Consider the following 17,635-nt stretch of genomic DNA (forward strand, 5'->3'; position numbering starts at 1 on the left):
ATGGCAGAGGATCCAAGACTTGACACAGGAAGTTGAGCAGCACCTACGTGGGAGCCAAGAGCTGGAGGAGGGCGAGAGACAGAGCAGAGGGCTTGGGACACTCCCAGACCTTGGGACACTCCCAGACCTAGGGTGTGGGACAGCGACCCAGTTGTCACAGACCGTGGGTAGGTGTGGGGGAGCAGCAAGGGATGGAGCCTCCCAAGCCAGTGGGGGGGAAGAGGGAAGAAATAGCACATGGCAGAGCCCTGCTTGGGGTACCAGCATGGAATGAGGACTGAGAGAAGACCGTGGAGAGCTTGTGGGAATCGTGGGATGCCAGTGTACGCGGTGGACAGGAAGGCCCCCAGGGTTTGACTTCAGACACAGACAGATCTGGGAGCTCACATGATGTCATCAGGACTCTCCCAGCACTGTCCTCAGGCCCCGCCCTGCTACAGTGTGGCAGAGTAGCCCCCTGGCGACCCCACGTGACTTCCGGCCAGCCCAGTTGAAAGAGTCCTTCCTTGAGCCCAGCTTGGAAGGGGGCTGCCAGCCTGCACCTGGTGTGCAGGGCTTGCGCCAGGAGGAAAGGTAGTGGAGTTGGGGTAGACAGGACCCTGGCACCACAGGGAGGAAGCAGAGAGCCGGGCGGGGCGGAGGGAGGAAACAGGACAGCGGCCGGCCTGAGCCCAGGGACCGGGTCTGCTTCCCATTCCTGTCTTCTCGCTTTGGGAGGAAAGATTTATGTGTGTCTGTGGGCAGGGAGGCAGCGGGTGTCGGGGGAAGGAATGATGGAGGATCCTGGAGAGAAGTAATTGATGGACTCGAGCGCCTTAGGAGACAGGCAGGAAACGGAGAGCAGGGCCCAGGGCAACACGAAAGGAGAGAAAACAGAACGTCAAGGCCGTCAGCCACTGCTTCACTCTCTCCAGAGTGACACCGTGGACAGCAGGTGCAGCAGGGCTGCCAGGACAGGCCGGGCATTGGGTGCCCCGGGCAGCGCCCTCTAGGGGCCGTACCCACCTGCTCCGCGTGCCATCCGCCTGGCTGATTGGCTTGCTTATAATAGTGTGGGTTCTTGATCATGAGACGTCCCTGGGAGAATGCCATTAGAACCTTAGCACATTGTCCAAGGATGCTGCTCGAAGCTTCCTCGTCCGTGCAGGGAGCTTAGGAGATGAAGCAGTTGGAGGTCCCCGCTCCCCTGGGTTCCGCGGCCAGGCCTTCACCCCTCCCGTGACCTGTCTTCCAGGAGACACCTGGTCCACCAGGACCCCGCCGCGCTCCAGGTGGTGCAGTGAGCAGGAGCTCACGCTGCACGAGTCCTGGGACTCCCTGAGCGCCTTCGACCACTCCCACCGGGGCCGCATCTCCCACCTGGAGTTCCAGGGCGACATCCTGGATGAGTTCCTGCAGCAGCAACAGAAAGGCAGCCGGCAGGGGCCGGGCCAGGCCGGAGTGTCGCCAGGGCCGGACACACGGGGCACAGGGAGCGACGCCCGCGCCGACGACAGCGACGGCGACTTCCAGATCCCTGTCCTGCCTTACGGGCAGCACCTGGTCATCAACATCCAGTCCACCTGGGGGGACAGACACTACGTGGGCCTGAACGGGATAGAGATCTTCAGCGCCCAGGGGCAGCCCGTGCAGATCGCGAGCATCAGGGCAGACCCGCCCGACATCAACGTGTTGCCAGCCTACGGAAAAGACCCCCGCGTGGTGGGCAACCTCATCGACGGGGTAAACAGGACCCAGGACGACATGCACGTCTGGCTGGCCCCGTTCACACCAGGCAAACCCCACTACATCTGCATCGACTTCACGCACCCCTGCCAGGTTGCCCTCATCAGGATCTGGAACTACAACAAGTCCCGGATCCACTCGTTCCGCGGCGTGAAGGACGTCACCATGCTGCTGGACGCACAGTGCGTCTTCCAAGGCGAGATTGCCAAGGCCTCGGGAACCCTCATGGGAGGTACGGTGTGCCTGCAAGAATCTGCTCGAAGCCCCCTGCCCCCTGCCCCCCGCCCCAGGAAGAAAGATAAGCTCACGGGGCTGGCCGACAATAGATAGGTCTCCTCCCCTCCCACGGTATCTATGGGTGGGCTGGGACCCACCGCGCTTAAACACCTCCAAGTCCCTGTCTTAGCAGGGTTCTTTGGCAAGAGAAACGCCTATGGTCAGGGCTGCAAGGGTTATGGGTGCGGGGAAAAGCTGGCCTCCGCTGACCCCAATTGCGCTCTAGAAAGTGAGCAATGACCCTCGCCCTGTCTCCCCACCCCTGGCTTGCAGATCATTGATAGGAGCCTCGTGTGCCCAAACTCACCCTTTTAACCTGGTGCTCAGGGGGCCTGAATCCCATTTGCAAATGTTCGAGGAGGATGAGGATCACAGAGCATAAAGGCTGATGGGTTTAGGTCAGGGTTGGGGCATGTCTGGCTCGCGGGCCATATTAAAGCCCCCCCAAACCCTTCGGTCTGGCCCTGCCCCAAGTCAACCGCAGGCAGAATTTAGTACGTCCCCTGCGGGTTCATTTTTCAGCTGGTAATTTTGCATGGCCCAAGAATGATGTTAGAAATAGCCACACAGCCCTGAGTGCAAGAGAAGGCCCCCCCCCACCCGGGGGGCTGGGGAGAAGGGAGAGGAAGGGGGGGCAGCGGGGGTGGGGCTGGTTAGTTTCCCGATCTCTGGGCCCTCAATGTCTGGGGGTGGGGTTGACCCTTGGCCTTCCTGGTCCTTGGCGCAGCCCCGGAGCACTTTGGAGACACGATCTTATTCACCACCGACGACGACATCCTCGAGGCCATATTCTGCTCGGATGCGACATTCGACCTGGACGTGGAGAGCCTGTGCCCCCTGCAGCCGGACGAGGCCCTGCAGAGGCCCAGCACGGCCGACGGCGAGGGGGACGAGCGGCCCTTCACCCAGGCTGGCTTGTGGGCGGATGGCTGGGTAGGCCTGGGGCTGGGGGCCACGGGGCGGGCACCCCACATGGATTTCCTTCTCCCAACCCGGAGGGCGGCGGGGAGAATTAAGATGGATGTCCTTGAGGTTGCTGCTGCTCCTGCTTTGACATCACCCATTTTTCTGCTTCATTTTCTGCCCCGTGTATCATATTTCACTTGCCTCGTTTTTTCAAACCGAAGTGAAGAAAGTATTCAAATTTTAATCAAAGCCGAAAGAAATCATCTCTGTGTCATCTGTGTAATTTAGAGGTTGGCAGTCTCAGGGGAGTTTTTTTCCCCCCCTGGGTTGCTTTTTGATCACTCGCTGTTGTTTTTGATGGAAAGACCAGAAATGCTTTTAATAGGCAGATTTAGCATTCAAATAAAGCTAATCACAGGGAAAGTTTCCGGAGTGCGCTGGCGAGCCAAGCCCAGGGCACGGTGCTGCCGCGTTCGGTGCCCATGAGGCGGTTCCTGTTAGAAGGGACGATGACTGTGCCCACGGAGGAAACCACCAAGGCTCCGACAGGTCACACGTGACTTCCCCCAGGGAGCATGTGAAAGCGTCCCGAGGTTTGAACTTGAACGCTGGATTATAATCTGTATGCTTTTAAAACTGATACACGGCGGCCGGCGCTGTGGCGTAGCAGGTAAAGCCGCCACCTGCGGTGCCCGCATCCCATATGGGCACCAGTTCGAGTCCCGGATGCTCCACTTTTGATCCAGCTCTCTGCTATGGCCTGGGAAAGCAGTAGAAGATGGCCCAAGTCCTTGGGCCCCTGCACCTGGCTCCTGGCTCCTGGCTTCAGATCTGCCCAGCTCCAGCCATTGCAGCCATGTGGGGAGTGAACCAGCAGATGGAAGACTCTCTCTCTTTCTCTCTCTCCCCCTCCCCGCCTCTGCCTCTCTGTAACTCTGCCTTCCAAATAAATAAATACATCTTTTTAAAAAACTGATAAAAATTTGTAAAGATGTATTTATCTATTTGAAAGGCAGAGTTACAGAGAGGGAAAGACAGATAAAGAGATCTTGCATCCGCTGGCTCACTCCCCAGATGGCTGCAACAGCCAGGGCTGGGCCAGGCTAAAGCCAGGAGCCTGGAAACTCCATCCGGGTCTCCCAAAGCTGCCGCTGCTTTCCCAGGCTCGTTAGCAGAGAGCTGGATGTGGAACAAAGCAGCAGGGACTCAGACTGGTGCTCATCTAGGATGCCGACGTCACAGGCCGTGGCTCAGCCAGCTGCATGGCAAGACCAGCTCCCTGTAAATAAGAATTTGTAAGGTGAAGTAGGAGAGACCCGTGTGTCTGGGGACGTGGTGGCAGGTGTGAGGAGAAGCGGAGGGGGTGGGAGCAATCTGAACCACTCTCTGGGGCTTGGGTTCCCCCTCCCTCCCTTGCTCACCCCCGCCCCGCCCGCACCTCCGTCTACTCACTAGGGTTCTTTCTTGTTTGAGAAAACCTAGCACCTTGCCAGCAGCGTCAGGCCCTTCCCCTGCCCCATAAGAACCGCTGCTAACAAGGACTCAGATGTACAAGTGTTTCCAGGCCAGCCCAGGTCACTGGTCACAGAGCCTGTGCGCAGGCCAGAAATGCAAGAAAAGACCTGAGCTGACCTGGGCACAGGGTGGGCCGCGCTCTGGGAGAACAGCAGGTGGCCATGTGGGTGTCACTAAATCACTGGCCTTTCCCTCTGCCTCTCTCCCCGACTGGTGTGCAGGGCCCAGGACCAGAGCTGCCCCCCAGCCCCCCTGTCCCTGAAGTCACCACGCCAGAGCCGGGCATCTACCACGGGACCTGTGAGTACCTCTCCTGGGGTGGTCTCAGGTGGAAGGAGTGCCTGCAGGGGCCAGGGGTGGGGGTTGGGAGCTGCGTGCCTTGGACAGTTGGGCGGGTTGAGCAGGCACAGAAGCCAGCCGGCGCTCCGCTACAAGGCCTAGCAGGGCCACACACCCTCAGACAAAGCGGCCTCTTCCAGTTTGCCCTCCCAGATGGCAGTGTTTTTGCATTTTACATGCAGATGCATCATGTGTTAGGCTGCATTCGGATCCCAGGGGTGCAGGACGAGAAGGGGTTCAAGCTGTGTCTTCAGACCCCTCACTGAGCAGTGAGACCCTGTATCCTCTGTGTACACTCAGGCTGCCAGGCCCCCAGACCTCTCACAAGTCGGGAGTCCCAAGTTTCATAGGAAAGCTCCAAATTGTTACCTGTCGGTGCTACTTTTTGTTGTTATTGTTGTTAAGATTTTATTTATTTATTTAAGAGGTAGAGCCACAGAGAGTGAGAGGGAGAGACAGAGAGAGGGGTCTCTGTCCACTGGTTCACTCCCCAGATGGCTGCAACGGCCGGAGCTGCACCGATCCGAAGCCAGGAGCCAGGAGCTTCTTCCAGGTCTCCCACGCAGGTGCAGGGACCCAAGCACTTGGGCCATCTTCTACTGCTCTCCCAGGCCATAGCAGAGAGCTGGATCGGAAGTGGAGCAGCTGGAACTCGAAGCACAATGGCTCCCATGTGGGATGCCAGTGTCGCAGGCAGTGGCTTTACCCGCTACACCACATCACCGGCTGTTGTTTATTTATTTGCAAGGCAAGGGGGCAGAGAGGGAGAGACAGAGAGAGAGCTTCCATCTGCTGGCTAACCCCCAAATGACCACAACAGCCGAGCCAAAGCTAGGAACCAGGAACTCCACCCACGTCTCTCACAAGGGTGGCAGGGGCCCAAGCACCCTGGGCCATCCTCTGCTGCTTTCCCAGGCGCATTAGCAGGGAGCTGGACCGGAAGTGGAGCAGCCGGGACTCGAACCGGCGATCCTTTGGGACACTGGTGTCTCAAGTGGTGGCTTTGCCTGCTATACCGCAACGCTGGTCACAATGCCGGCCTCAACAGTCCCCCTCTTAATCCACACACGCCTCATCATCACCTCCATGTCCTAAGGAACCCTCAGGCCAAGGTCACGGCTGACTGTGGGCCCATTTCCACGCCCTGTTAACAGGTGCCAGGGACACGATCCTGGCAGTCTGGCTTCCCGCTCCAGTTTTTCCTGAAAACAAGAGCTGTGACATTGTCATGCTCCCTCTGCCGCCTCCCCACCACCCTCTCCCTCTGGACTGAAGCCGGAACATCTCTGAGCTCTAGCCCGAGCACTTGCTCCCCTGGCCCCTCGCCATCGCTGGACCTCAGCCTGGGAGGCCTTCCCTCTCCGCCCGCTGCTGACACTGCCCATTCCCTGCTGGGCTGTGAGGTGGTGTTTTGGGGGAATGGGAAGCAGCCACATCAGGGCCTTGGGCAGCTGCACAGGGAGTTGGGAAGTGGGGATGGCCTGGGAGCTACCCAGGGTAGAGTGACAGGCAGGGCCCTTTTGCACCTGTGTGCACACGTCACTGGGTTGGGCTGCCCGGGGAGGGGGTGGGGGCTCTTCAGGCAGTGCAGCCAGCGAGGAACCCAGGGGTGAGCTGTCAGGGGTCCGCCTTCCCAGCCACTGGAGGGCTGAGCCCTTGGTCAGATCAGTGCCCCCAGTGTCCCCCACACCCCTGCTCTTCCTCATCGTCCCCACTGAAAAGTCACCCCTCCTTCCCCCTCTCCACAAGGACAAATCATCTCTTAGAAAAGAGGACGCCGGCACCGCGGCTCACTAGGCTAATCCTCCGCCTGCGGCGCCAGCACACTGGGTTCTAGTCCTGGTCGGGGTGCCGGATCCTGTCCCGGTTGCCCCTCTTCCAGGTCAGCTCTCTGCTGTGGCCAGGGAGTGAAGTGGAGGATGGCCCAAGTGCTCGGGCCCTGTACCCCATGGGAGACCAGGAGAAGCACCTGGCTCCTGGCTTCGGATCAGCGCGGTGTGCCGGCTGCAGCGCGCCGGCCGCAGCGGCCATTGAAGGGTGAACCAACGGTAAAGGAAGACCTTTCTCTCTGTCTCTCTCTCTCACTGTCCACTCTGCCTGTCCAAAAAAAAAAAAAAAAAAAAAAAAACCACAGAGGAAGCCATCTGATTTCGAATCCTCACAGCATCCCAGGGCCATGAAGGGACAGAGCAACTTAAAAGGCCCAGCTAATGTTGGGTGAGAGCCTAGCTGAGGCACCCTCATCTCCCAGGCAGGCGCCAGGCCGGGGCTTCCCTGCCTTCTCCCAGAGAGTGCTCCCAGCTCCTATGATGCCCATTTCCCAGATTAGATAGAGCAGCTGAGGCCCATCACACAGCTGGTACTGAAGCCGGAATGGGAGGAAGCACGTTTGAGAACATGGTGTCCCCATGTTCCTATGTTCATCGGATTTCTTTTCTTTCCTCTTCTCTTCCCTCCCTCCCTCCCTCCCTCCCTTTCTCTCTCTCTCTCTTTCTTTCTTTTTCTCTCTCTTTCTTTCTCTTTCTCTCTCTCTCTTTCTCTCTTTCTTTCACAATGGAATCCATATTCAAGCTGAGTTAACCAAAAAACAGAATTTGGTTTGGTTCCGTTTTGTGCAGCTAAGATCTCAGGGCCGCTGGTTTCTCACGTTGCTGGCTCCAGATAAAGGTGTTCTCAGACCGTGGTGCCTCGTGCCACCCCTCTGCTCTGCTTTCCTCCCCGTCTCCTCCCTGCTCTTCAGTCCTGTCCATCTGGGGACTCTTGGAGGTCTGGTTTATTTGCTTATTGATTTTTTATTTATTTAAAAGGCAGAGTGATGCATCAGAGACAGAGAGAGAGAGGGATCTTCATTAGCTGGTTCACTTCCCCAAATGGCTGCAACAGCTGGGGTTGGGTCAGGCTGAAGCCAGAAGCCTGGAGCTCCATCCGCGTCTCCGAGTGGCGGGGGCCGTCTTCTGCTGCTTTCCTCAGTCGCATTAGCAAGGAACCTGGAGCAGAAGTGGCACAGCCAGGACTCGAACCGGCACTCATGTGGGAGGCAGCTTAACCCTGCTGCACTGCAGTGCTGGCCCCTGGAGGGCCTGGGTGTAGAAACAAGCATTTCTGGCCGGCGCCGTGGCTCAACAGGCTAATCCTCTGCCTTGCGGCGCCGGCACACTGGGTTCTAGTCCCGGTCGGGGCACCGATCCTGTCCCGGTTGCCCCTCTTCCAGGCCAGCTCTCTGCTGTGGCCAGGGAGTGCAGTGGAGGATGGCCCAAGTGTTTGGGCTCTGCACCCCATGGGAGACCAGGATAAGCACCTGGCTCCTGCCATCGGAACAGCGTGGTGCGCCGGCTGCAGCACGCTACCGCGGCGGCCATTGGAGGGTGAACCAACGGCAAAAGGAGGACCTTTCTCTCTGCCTCTCTCTCACTGTCCACTCTGCCTGTCAAAAAAAAAAAAAAAAAAAAGAAACAAGCATTTCTGCTTCCTGACAGATCCCACAGCTGTTCCAGGGCCTTCAGCCAATCCCCATGAATCGTGTAGGTGAGGAAGAAGGGAGGAAGAAGGGAGGCGAGAGGTGGGAAATACAGCTCTGGCCGGGCCCAGCATCAGCCCAGCGCCGGAGCCCGGGGAGAGGTGCCAGCCCTGCCAACACTGTGGATGGGCCTGGGGCGCTTCATCAGGGTCCCCCAACCAGGAGGAGGCGGGCTGGCAGGCTGAGTGAGCACCAGCCGGAAACAGCACTGGCCCTGTCACCTGCACGGTCCCCAGACGCACTGCCGAGGGTGCAGAGATGGGGGAGAAATCCCACAATGAATTTCCGTTTGCGTAAACACTAATTGATACCCCAGAGGCACGTGGATACAGAACGTGGATGTCCGCTGTAAAAGGAGAGAAATGGCTCTCGGAGTGGCCCCGGTTTAGGCAGGTTCCCGGTGCATCTTGCCAGGCAAACAGAGGCGCCAGGCGGGGGAGAGGCCGGGCTGCGTCCCTTTTGTCTTCACAAGGGAAAGTGGCATTTCTCCTGCCCCCTCTCATCCACGCCCACTCCTTGGCCCGCATCCAGACCTGTCCCTGTCCCACGAACGGCACCCGGAGCCCCTCTGTAACGGGGGGCAGAGGCCTGCTCCTGAGAGTCCCAGGGGGAAGAGGTGGCGCCCAGGCGCCGGACACTTCTGTTCTGATCTGGGTTCCAGCAGGTGGGTGGCAGAGGCCGAAGATCATTCGTCCTCCGTCTCCATCCCCCGGAGCCTGGGCGCTGACGGGGGCCACCCCTCCCTCCTGTCGCAGGCCTGCTGCTGAACTTTACGGCCTCGTGGGGGGACCTGCACTACCTGGGCCTCACCGGCCTGGAAGTGGTGAGCCGGGACGGCCAGGCCCTGCCCATCAGCCTGTCCCAGATCTCTGCCTCCCCCAGAGACTTGAACGACCTCCCCGAGTACACGGACGACTCCCGCACCCTGGACAAGTGAGTAGCGTTGCTCGCAGGACAGCGGGGTCGGGGGGACCCCGTTCTGTTTCTTTGACCTCAGGCACAAACATCAAGAAACATCCCATGGGCCACCTGCTCTCGGCCGCCCCGCAGCCAAGACCCTGTGACCGAGGGAAACTGAGGCTGGGGGGAAGAAGGTGATCCCCCGCCCCCACAGGGCCACCAGGGTCTTGTGCCCGCAGACAGAGCTGTGGTCAGCATGTTCCCCACCATGCTGAGCGCCACGCCTCACACACAGGTGCCGGCTCTGCATTCACGCGTGAGCAACCCCGGCCCCCTGGCGGGGGTTGGAGGTCAGGGCCAGGGAGGCCTCTTTGTGCTGCGTTTGTCAGAGCTCCTAAGCCAAAGGTAGATGCAGTCAGAACTGGACGAGCTGCAGCTGAGGCATTGCTCCCCGGGGACTCTGTCACCCCCTGCTCCAGGGCCTGGGCCCTGCCTGGGCCCTGCCTGGCGCTATGAACGAGGGGAGGCATCCAGGGAATCAGGGACAGGAGTTCAAATCCCACCTGTGCCCCATGCCACCCATAGGTAAGTTCCGTAACCTTTCTAGCAAGAGCAGTGATGGTGATGATGATGGCGGTCATACCTGGTGTTGGAGCTGGGTCGCTGGCGGGCTCCCGCCTGCCCCCCCAGAAGCTGGCCCTCACCCCCTGCTGGCACCGACCGCCCTTGGGCCACTGCCACCTCGCATCCTGGCAGGCCACCCTCCTGGGGATGTAGACACGGAGCCTGTGTCCCTAGCTCCCGGCCCAGCCTGCTCATCCAGCCCTCTGCCCAGAAGGGCTCACAGCAAATCCCCAGCCTGCCTGCATTTCCCCCTCAATATCCTGGTCTCTAAACCACAGGACTCAAAACGTCATCTCCGTCAGCGTGACTGGGATGAATGTCATCTCAGGACCGGCTCTGAAAACCTCACGGGGATCCCTTGTGTTCCCAGATCCCCAGTGGGGTCGTATTCTCCCTCCCCCAGCCTTTTTAGCCCATTTTGCTTGCCTGGGATGCCCCGTGAGGTCCAGCATCAAGACGGTTTGAGATGTCTGTAGCCTCCCATCACCGCTCCCAAAGGTCCAATTTTTTTCCCTTGTAAATCGCCGTGGAAGGAAGCAGGGTTTTTTTGCCCTGTGCAGTCTGGGTTTTACTGGCTGTGTCTCGATGGTGCTGTTTAGGCTGTCCCTCACTCCCCATGTCTCTGGTGTACAGACCTCGTCAGACCGAGGCATCGCTCTGGGGACAAGATGATGGCCTAGAAGTTGCAGTGCGTGGCCGCTGGGACATGGACAGTTGTCCTCCTTATCCATGGGGCATCCATCCCAAGAGCCCTGGCAGGTGCCCGATACTGCAACGGTCCTGAGCCCTGTACATGCCAGGCGTACCCCTGATAAAGTTCACTTTATAAATTAGGCCCAGGGGGCTGGCACTGTGGCGCAGCGGGTTAATGCCCTGGCCTGAAGTGCTGGCATCCCATATGGCTGCCTGTTCGAGACCCAGCTGCTCCACTTCCGATCTAGCTCTCTGCTATGGCCTGGGAAAGCAGTACAAGATGGCCCAAGTCCTTGGGCCCCTGCACCCATGTGGGAGACCCAGAAGAAGCTCCTGGCTCCTGGCTTCGGATCAGCTCAGCTCTGGCCATCGCAGCCATCTGGGGAGTGAACCAGTGGAATGGAAAACCTCTCTCTGGCTCTCCCTCTCTCTGTAACTTTCTTTCAAATAAATAAAATAAATCTTTAAAAAATAAATAAATAAATTAGGCCTACTAAGAGATTAACAACTATAAATCATAATAAGAAAAATTGTGATAACATGTCCTAATAAGAGCTATTGAAAACTTTAGAAGTTATTTCTTTCTGGAATTTTCCATGTAGTACTTTTTGGACCCGGGGATCTGAAACTGTGGAGAGTAAAACTGTGGGTAAGGGGCGGCAGCTTCTGTGCACGGCGTGGCTGCCAGGGTCACGGTGACAGTGGCTGCCGGTCACACCTGCTGCCTGCAGCTGCCTCCCTCTCAGGGAACCTTCCAGGCCTGCCGGCCGGCCCTTCTCCTGCTCATCTCATGTTACGGCAGGAAAGAGAGCCCTTCCCTTCACCGTGTGTGGACTTGTCCGATTCCCACAGGGAAGGCCGCCTCAGCGCTTCAGTCTGCATGCCCTTGTTTTATTTTATTTTTTGTCCAGTTTTTGGAATAACAAGGTGTATCTCTGGCACCCTGGGAAACATTTGTCTGTTTCTTCTGGAGCTCATTAGAAACTCATTAGAAGCATGAGTATAGACGAAGAAATTTTTTTTTTTGGACAGGCAGAGTGAACAGTGAGAGAGAGAGACAGAGAGAAAGGTCTTCCTTTGCCGTTGTTTCATCCCTCAATGGCCACTGCAGCCGGTGCACCACGCTGATCCGAAGCCAGGAGCCAAGTGCTTCTCCTGGTCTCCCTTGCAGGTGCAGGGCCCAAGGTCTTGGGCCATCCTCCACTGCACTCCCTGGCCATAGCAGAGAGCTGGCCTGGAAGAGGGACAACCGGGATAGAATCCGGCTCCCCAACCGGGACTAGAACCCGGGGTGCCAGCGCCGCAGGCGGAGGATTAGCCTATTGAGCCACGGCGCCAGCCTAGATGAAGAATTTTAATTCATCGCCATTTTTATCCTTACTGATGCCCAGATTCTCCCCTGTTGGGCACGGGGGCTCCTTTTATTTATTTTTTAATCAATTAATTTATTTGAAAGGCAGAGCAGCAGAGAGAGAGGGAGAGAGAGATCTTCTTCCATCACTGGTTCACTCCCCAAATGGTTGCAACACTGACACTAGGCCAGGCCAATGCCACCAGCCAGAAATTCCCTCCCAGTCTCCCATGTGGGTGGCAGGGGCCCACACACTGGAGCCATCTTCCATTTCCTTCCCAGGCGCATTAGCAGGGAGCTGGATCAGAAGTGGAACAGCTGGGCCTTGGAACCGGCATTGCTAACGGGATGCCAACCTCACAAGCAGCTGCTAAACCTGCTGTGCCGGCCGCAGTGCCAGCCTCTCCCCACCTCCAAGTCCCCTGAGAGGCCTCATCTCTGCCAGCTTCCTCGACTCCCAAGGGTTCGGGAGGCTCCAGGCTCCTCGTGTCTGTTTCTTGTCCAGGACCAGCAATCCAGCCATTTCCCTGAGAGGCCCTGGTCCCTGTGTGTGGGAAATGGTAGTTAGAGGCCATAATCCAGCCAGTGGGGATGCTCACTGCTACTGGGATGGCCACTGTTTCTAGGCAACACTGGGAATCCGTGTGGATTCCCAAGGGTGTCTCCGCCCTGCCAGCTGTCCGTGCTGGGGGTCATTGTCTGCACGGCCATGCACCTGCTTTGCCGCAGAGGTGACCCCACTTCTAGGACTGACAGGAAATAAAGGTTCTCCAGTGACAGCGCTCAGCTCAGCTCCACACACGCCCAGCGGTGAGCGGCTGAACTGCCTCCGTTCCAAGGTGCCAGCAGCTGTAAGACGCACCATCCATCAATCTAGTAACAGCCTTTTAGAGCAAGAGAGAAACTCGACCTCATTGGATGAACGCTTCGACTGTTAAGATTTATGCCAAACCCCAAACTTAGAAATGTAAAGAGAAACAAAAGTTTATTTTAAAATCCAACAAACGTGACAGCAGCCTGCATTGCCCAGGATTCCAGGGATGTGGAGTTGGGGGGTGGGGTTGATGGCCGGACCCAAGTCCCAGGGACCAGGGCCTGGGGTCTGGGCTGAGCCAAGCTGGGAAGTCCAAGGTAGCCTGAGGCAGGAGGGTCCTTGGAACAATGGGCAGATTCGGGAAGGTGAAGGCAGGATGTCCCACGCAGGGGGGACCACCCACTGGCGAGGACAGACTTGTCTGGGGCCAAGGAGACAAGTTCAGAACAGTGGCTGGGAAGAGCTTGGGTGCTGGGGGCTCCTGCCTAAGGCCTGGGGTTTCCATGGGATGCCCAGGCCCGTGGCTACGGAGCACAGTGAGGCCAGACCAGCTAGAGTCACCTGCCCCTTCCTGTCCTTGTCCCCAGTCAGGAGTTGTCAAGTCCATCCAGTGTTTGCCCCTCTCTGTCCTGTAGCGTGAGGAAGAAGAGACACACTGACTTCGGTTTTACAGTCTGGGACATACAGAGAAGAGTCCCCTTCATCCCCCTAACCCGCAAATGCCTGTGCTTCCGCCTCGTCTCCCCTAGGCCTGGTCCTCGTCTCCCAGGCTCACGGTCGGCGTCCCTGCGTCCAGGCCTGCCCTTTCCCTGCTCCTGCAGTGTCCTCACGGCCAACACGTCGCAGACCACTGTGCACGCCTGTCTCACTCCCCGCCCCAGCTCCAGATCTTTTATTGTCTTTTTTTTTTTTTTATTTTTATTTTCTTGCCAGAATAAATAACACTGTTGTGAACATCTTTAGGCAGAGAGCCTTTCCAAGGTGTGGAGTAGATTTTCCAAATGGGCAAAGAAAATCCCAGCAACGGAATCAGGGGGCTAAAGGCTTCAGAAAACGGCCCCTGCCCCCTCTCAGCTCCGGGACCGCCTGGGCTGCCCCTCTCCTCCCTGCAGACGCCCTCTGATCTCAGATGAGAGACGCCCCTCACTCTTGGCCTCATTGGTCTCTACGCCGCCCCTTCCTGAGCCCGATCCAGCCTGGCTAGCACTGGGCAGGGGGCTTCGACGGGGTGGAAGGGCAGGGCTGAGTGGACACTGGCCCCTTGGTGATCCCTACCCCGCCCCCTACTCTGGCCCCACCTCCTGCAGATTGATCGACGGCACCAACATCACCACAGAGGATGAGCACATGTGGCTGACCCCCTTCTCGCCAGGGCGGGACCACCTGGTCACAATCCGCTTCGACAGAGCCCAAAGCATCACCGGCCTGCGCTTCTGGAACTACAATAAATCTCCAGAGGACACGTACCGTGGGGTAAGCCGGCGACGGTGGCCACTGTCAGGGCAGCGGCTCCTTGATGAATGGCCGGTGTGGCAGCGGAGAGGAGCATAAATCCACCCGAACTTTCCAGATGGAGCCGGGGCTGACACCCAGCAAGCAAGGGAGTAGAGAGCCAGCTTCTGGTTCCTCCCGCAAACAGCAGGCGCAGACCCAAGAGCCAGGGGCGGCCTCAGGCGGGCGGGCAGCATCAGAGCCCCATGGCTTCTGGTCTTGGGGACAAAGGGAGGCGGGAGGGGGGTCTGCCGTAGCTCCCCACCCCCCCTTCCAGGAAGCAGAGTGGCGCCAGGCCCATGCTGAGAGCCGTTTTGTTGGCTGCACCACGCAGGCTCTGGGAAGCAGGTGCAACACCCCCATCCGGCAGGGCAGAAAGGTCCCGAGGCCCACCCAGGCCGGCCGGACTTTGGGCCTGCGCCTGTGACTCCCCCGCCCCCCTACCCTCCCCCCGTGCTCTTCCCTGGCTGGGGGCTTCTAAGAAGGAGTCAGCGTTTGTCCCTCCCCTGCTGAGGCCACCACAAGCCCAGCCACACAGCGACATAGCGACACAGCGAGGCCTGGGCACAGGCATTGGAGCCTCAGCTCTGCCCGCTGCCAGTGACCTGATTCCCCTGGGCTGGCGTCGCCTTTGCCACACCACAGCTGACAAAGCAAGGGTACAGTCTCAGTGGACCCAGAGCCCCTGGCCCTCCCGGCGTGGCAGGGGCAGAGCCAGCTGTGTGTCCCTGTGCCGCAGGGGTCCCGCCTCTCCCCACCTGCAAGGCTGAACCCGGAGCGCCTGCCTCCCACATCTGGCCCAGCAGCCTTGGTGCCGGGGCCGGCGGCCACACGGGGCTGAGGGAGACAAGGGAGGCACACGTGGCCTGCGAGGACAGATCGCCTGGTGCAGCGGGAAAGATGGGGCGACTCCTGTTCCCACAGCCCCTGGCGGGTGTGCAGAAGCCAGGGCCTTGGACTCCTGGGATGGGGCTTCAGAGCCCTTCGGGGGGCCCTGGGCAAATGGCTTTGCCTCTCTGACTGAATCTCCCCAGCTCTAAGGGGGAGGCGATAACGGGAACCTTCTGCCGGGGCGTGAACAGAGCGCAGGGGCCCAGCTCTGCCTGGGGAAGTCAGGGGTGCTGCCTGGAGGAGGAGGTGCGGCCTTGGAGGGAAGACAGGAGCTTCCTGGGCCTCTGTTGCTGGGTTCACCTTCCGCGACTCCAGCCAGCGGGCTCCAGCCCTGGCAGCGGCAGGCTCACCTGCCAGCGCCGTGTCCAGCAGAGCAGAGAGCCAGCAGAAACCTGGGAGTCAGCGCCAATGGAGCTGGCCTGGCCCAGGCTGCAAACCCCCTCATCCCCGCCCCGGAAGAGGGCAGAAGGGAGAGACACAGAGTGCGGGACCAGAGCCTGGGGACACCCGAGCCGGGAGCCAGGCTCACTGTTCTGTGCAGGTATTGAGACTGGCCGGCCCCTCCCTCCCCCCCCCCCCCCCCCCCGGCACTTAGCACACACCCCAGCAGATCCTGGACACCTAGAATCGGGGGTGGGGCCGGAGGAGGGCTGGCCCAAATCCCTGTGGAAACAGCAAGCCCTTAGACAGACAGGGGGATAGTCTGGCTGGCGTCTGTGCCACCGAGAGACCCAGTGACCACTGAGGACGCCGCTGGCCAGCACCTGCCCAGAAGGAGGCACTGAGCTCCGGGAAAGGAGAGACAGGCGGCTCCTGCTGGCCCAGGGGTAGTGCAGGGAGAGGTGTGGACCTGTGGGCCAGTCTGGAGTAGCAGCACCACAGGCCAGCACGGGGAGAGATTTCCTGCTGGCCACTGTTCAGGGCACTTTGCCCAGACAACCCGTCGTGTGCCCATTTAACAGATGAGGAAGGAGAGGCCTGGGGAAGCTCCGTAACTTGCCCAGCTACCACTAGTGGCAGGTGTCAGAGCACCTGCACCCACGCCCTTGGCCGCCACGCCATTCCCCAGCAGGCTGCTGCCGCTGGCGAAGCTGGTGAGGCCTGAAACTTGGGGGCTGGGAATGGATGCCGGAGCCCGCAGACGGCAGGGCCCTCCGCTCTCTGCCCAGAGCAGCCTCAGACGTGGAGTAGGGGTGATGCTGAGGGTCGGACCTTGGTCTGGGAGACAGGCTACCCGCACCCCCCAGCTCTCGCCCCCACGCCACTTCCTGTCCTTGAGCAGGGCTTGCTTTCTTGTCGGCCAGGCCAAGGTCGTCCACGTGTCCTTGGATGGCTCGCGCATCTCCCCTCCGGATGGCTTCCTCATCCGCAAGGGCCCAGGCCACTGCCACTTCGACTTTGCCCAGGAAGTGCTGTTTGTGGACTACCTGCAGGCCGGGCCACGGCTGCCCCAGCCCGCTAGGAGGTGAGCGCATGGCTGGGGCCTCGGGGGGCGGGGGTAGGCATGCAGAACCATTCGTAGACGCTGAGTGTACCCCTGTAAACCACACCCCCCAACCATGTCCAAATGCCACAGGCCACGCACGTGAAACACAGTGGCTGTTCCCTCCACTGTAGCTGGTCGTGGGGAGCAGTCGCCTCGAGACGGAGGGGGAGCCAGGGGAGACTGAAGGGTACCACCCACAGACCAGGCAGAAAATCCCAGGGGAGGAGGAGGAGGGGGTGATGTGGAGGGAGGCGAGAGGGAAGAGAAGGGGCCTCTCCCGCCCCAGGGCCAGCTCTGTGCCTGCTGCTCCCAACCACGTGTTGAAGTAGGGGTTGTTACACCCATTTTATAGATTTGTAAACTGAGGCCAAACCCTTCAGCTCCCTCCCCCCTCCCCCCTCCTCTCCCTTCCCTCTGCCCACCAGGCCCCTGGCGCTCGAGTCCCTCTGGCTCCTGTCTGGGGCAGACACCCCCTGCCCAGCTCCTAACCCCCACAGGGCCTTTGCTCTGCCCCTCCCCTGCCTGGAAGGCTCCCTGGGGCCCCGCCCACAGCTGCCTCCTCGGAGAGATGTAAGGTAGCCTGGCCCCCCCTGCCCATCCGTCCCATACAGCGTGGGCTCTCTGGGGCAGGCAGCAGGTGGGGGTTAAGGGAGGGGCAGCGGTCCCCCCCACCCCCCGCAGCCTCAGGTCACAGCCCCTCCCACCAGCCACCAGCTGCGTGGCCCTGAACAGTCACCGCACCTCCCTGGGCCCCGGACGGGCATGTGGCCCCTCTGCTCGGCCTGCCCTGGGCTGTCCGGATCTTCACGGAGCTGTGTTTTGTCTTCTCAGGCCCGACACACAGAGCCTGGAGCGGCCGAGCATGGACTACGAGGCCCCGCTGATGCCGTGCGGCTGTATCCTTGTCCCTTCACCGGCACCTCCCCCCGCCCACGGCAGGGTCTGGGCTGCCAAACCAGCAGGAGCGCAGCGCAGGGAAACTGAGGCAGGGGATGGCAGGGCTCCCAGGGCTCTCAGGGGAGGCAGCACCAGGGCCCCCAGCTGGGAGAGGCTGCAAAGCTGAGCTGACCGCCTGGCCTGGGCTCCTGCCAGCTTGCTCCTGGGAGC

At 59.8% G+C, this 17,635-nt stretch overlaps 1 protein-coding gene across 1 annotated transcript in view; it reads left to right on the forward strand.

The window, feature by feature from the left end:
• The window catches only part of LOC133755391 (katanin-interacting protein-like), a 28,753-nt gene that overhangs the window by 6,051 nt on the left and 5,067 nt on the right, over nucleotides 1–17,635 (forward strand). The window contains exons 3-9 of the mRNA XM_062185508.1: nucleotides 1,235–1,957; nucleotides 2,729–2,934; nucleotides 4,644–4,722; nucleotides 9,034–9,211; nucleotides 13,968–14,133; nucleotides 16,347–16,507; nucleotides 17,360–17,424. Of these exons, the coding sequence (XP_062041492.1) occupies nucleotides 1,235–1,957; nucleotides 2,729–2,934; nucleotides 4,644–4,722; nucleotides 9,034–9,211; nucleotides 13,968–14,133; nucleotides 16,347–16,507; nucleotides 17,360–17,424 (1,578 nt within the window). The remainder of the gene's footprint in view (nucleotides 1–1,234; nucleotides 1,958–2,728; nucleotides 2,935–4,643; nucleotides 4,723–9,033; nucleotides 9,212–13,967; nucleotides 14,134–16,346; nucleotides 16,508–17,359; nucleotides 17,425–17,635) is intronic.

Source organism: Lepus europaeus, unplaced genomic scaffold (assembly GCF_033115175.1).
Source record: "Lepus europaeus isolate LE1 unplaced genomic scaffold, mLepTim1.pri SCAFFOLD_426, whole genome shotgun sequence".
NCBI classification, from domain to species: domain Eukaryota; kingdom Metazoa; phylum Chordata; class Mammalia; order Lagomorpha; family Leporidae; genus Lepus; species Lepus europaeus.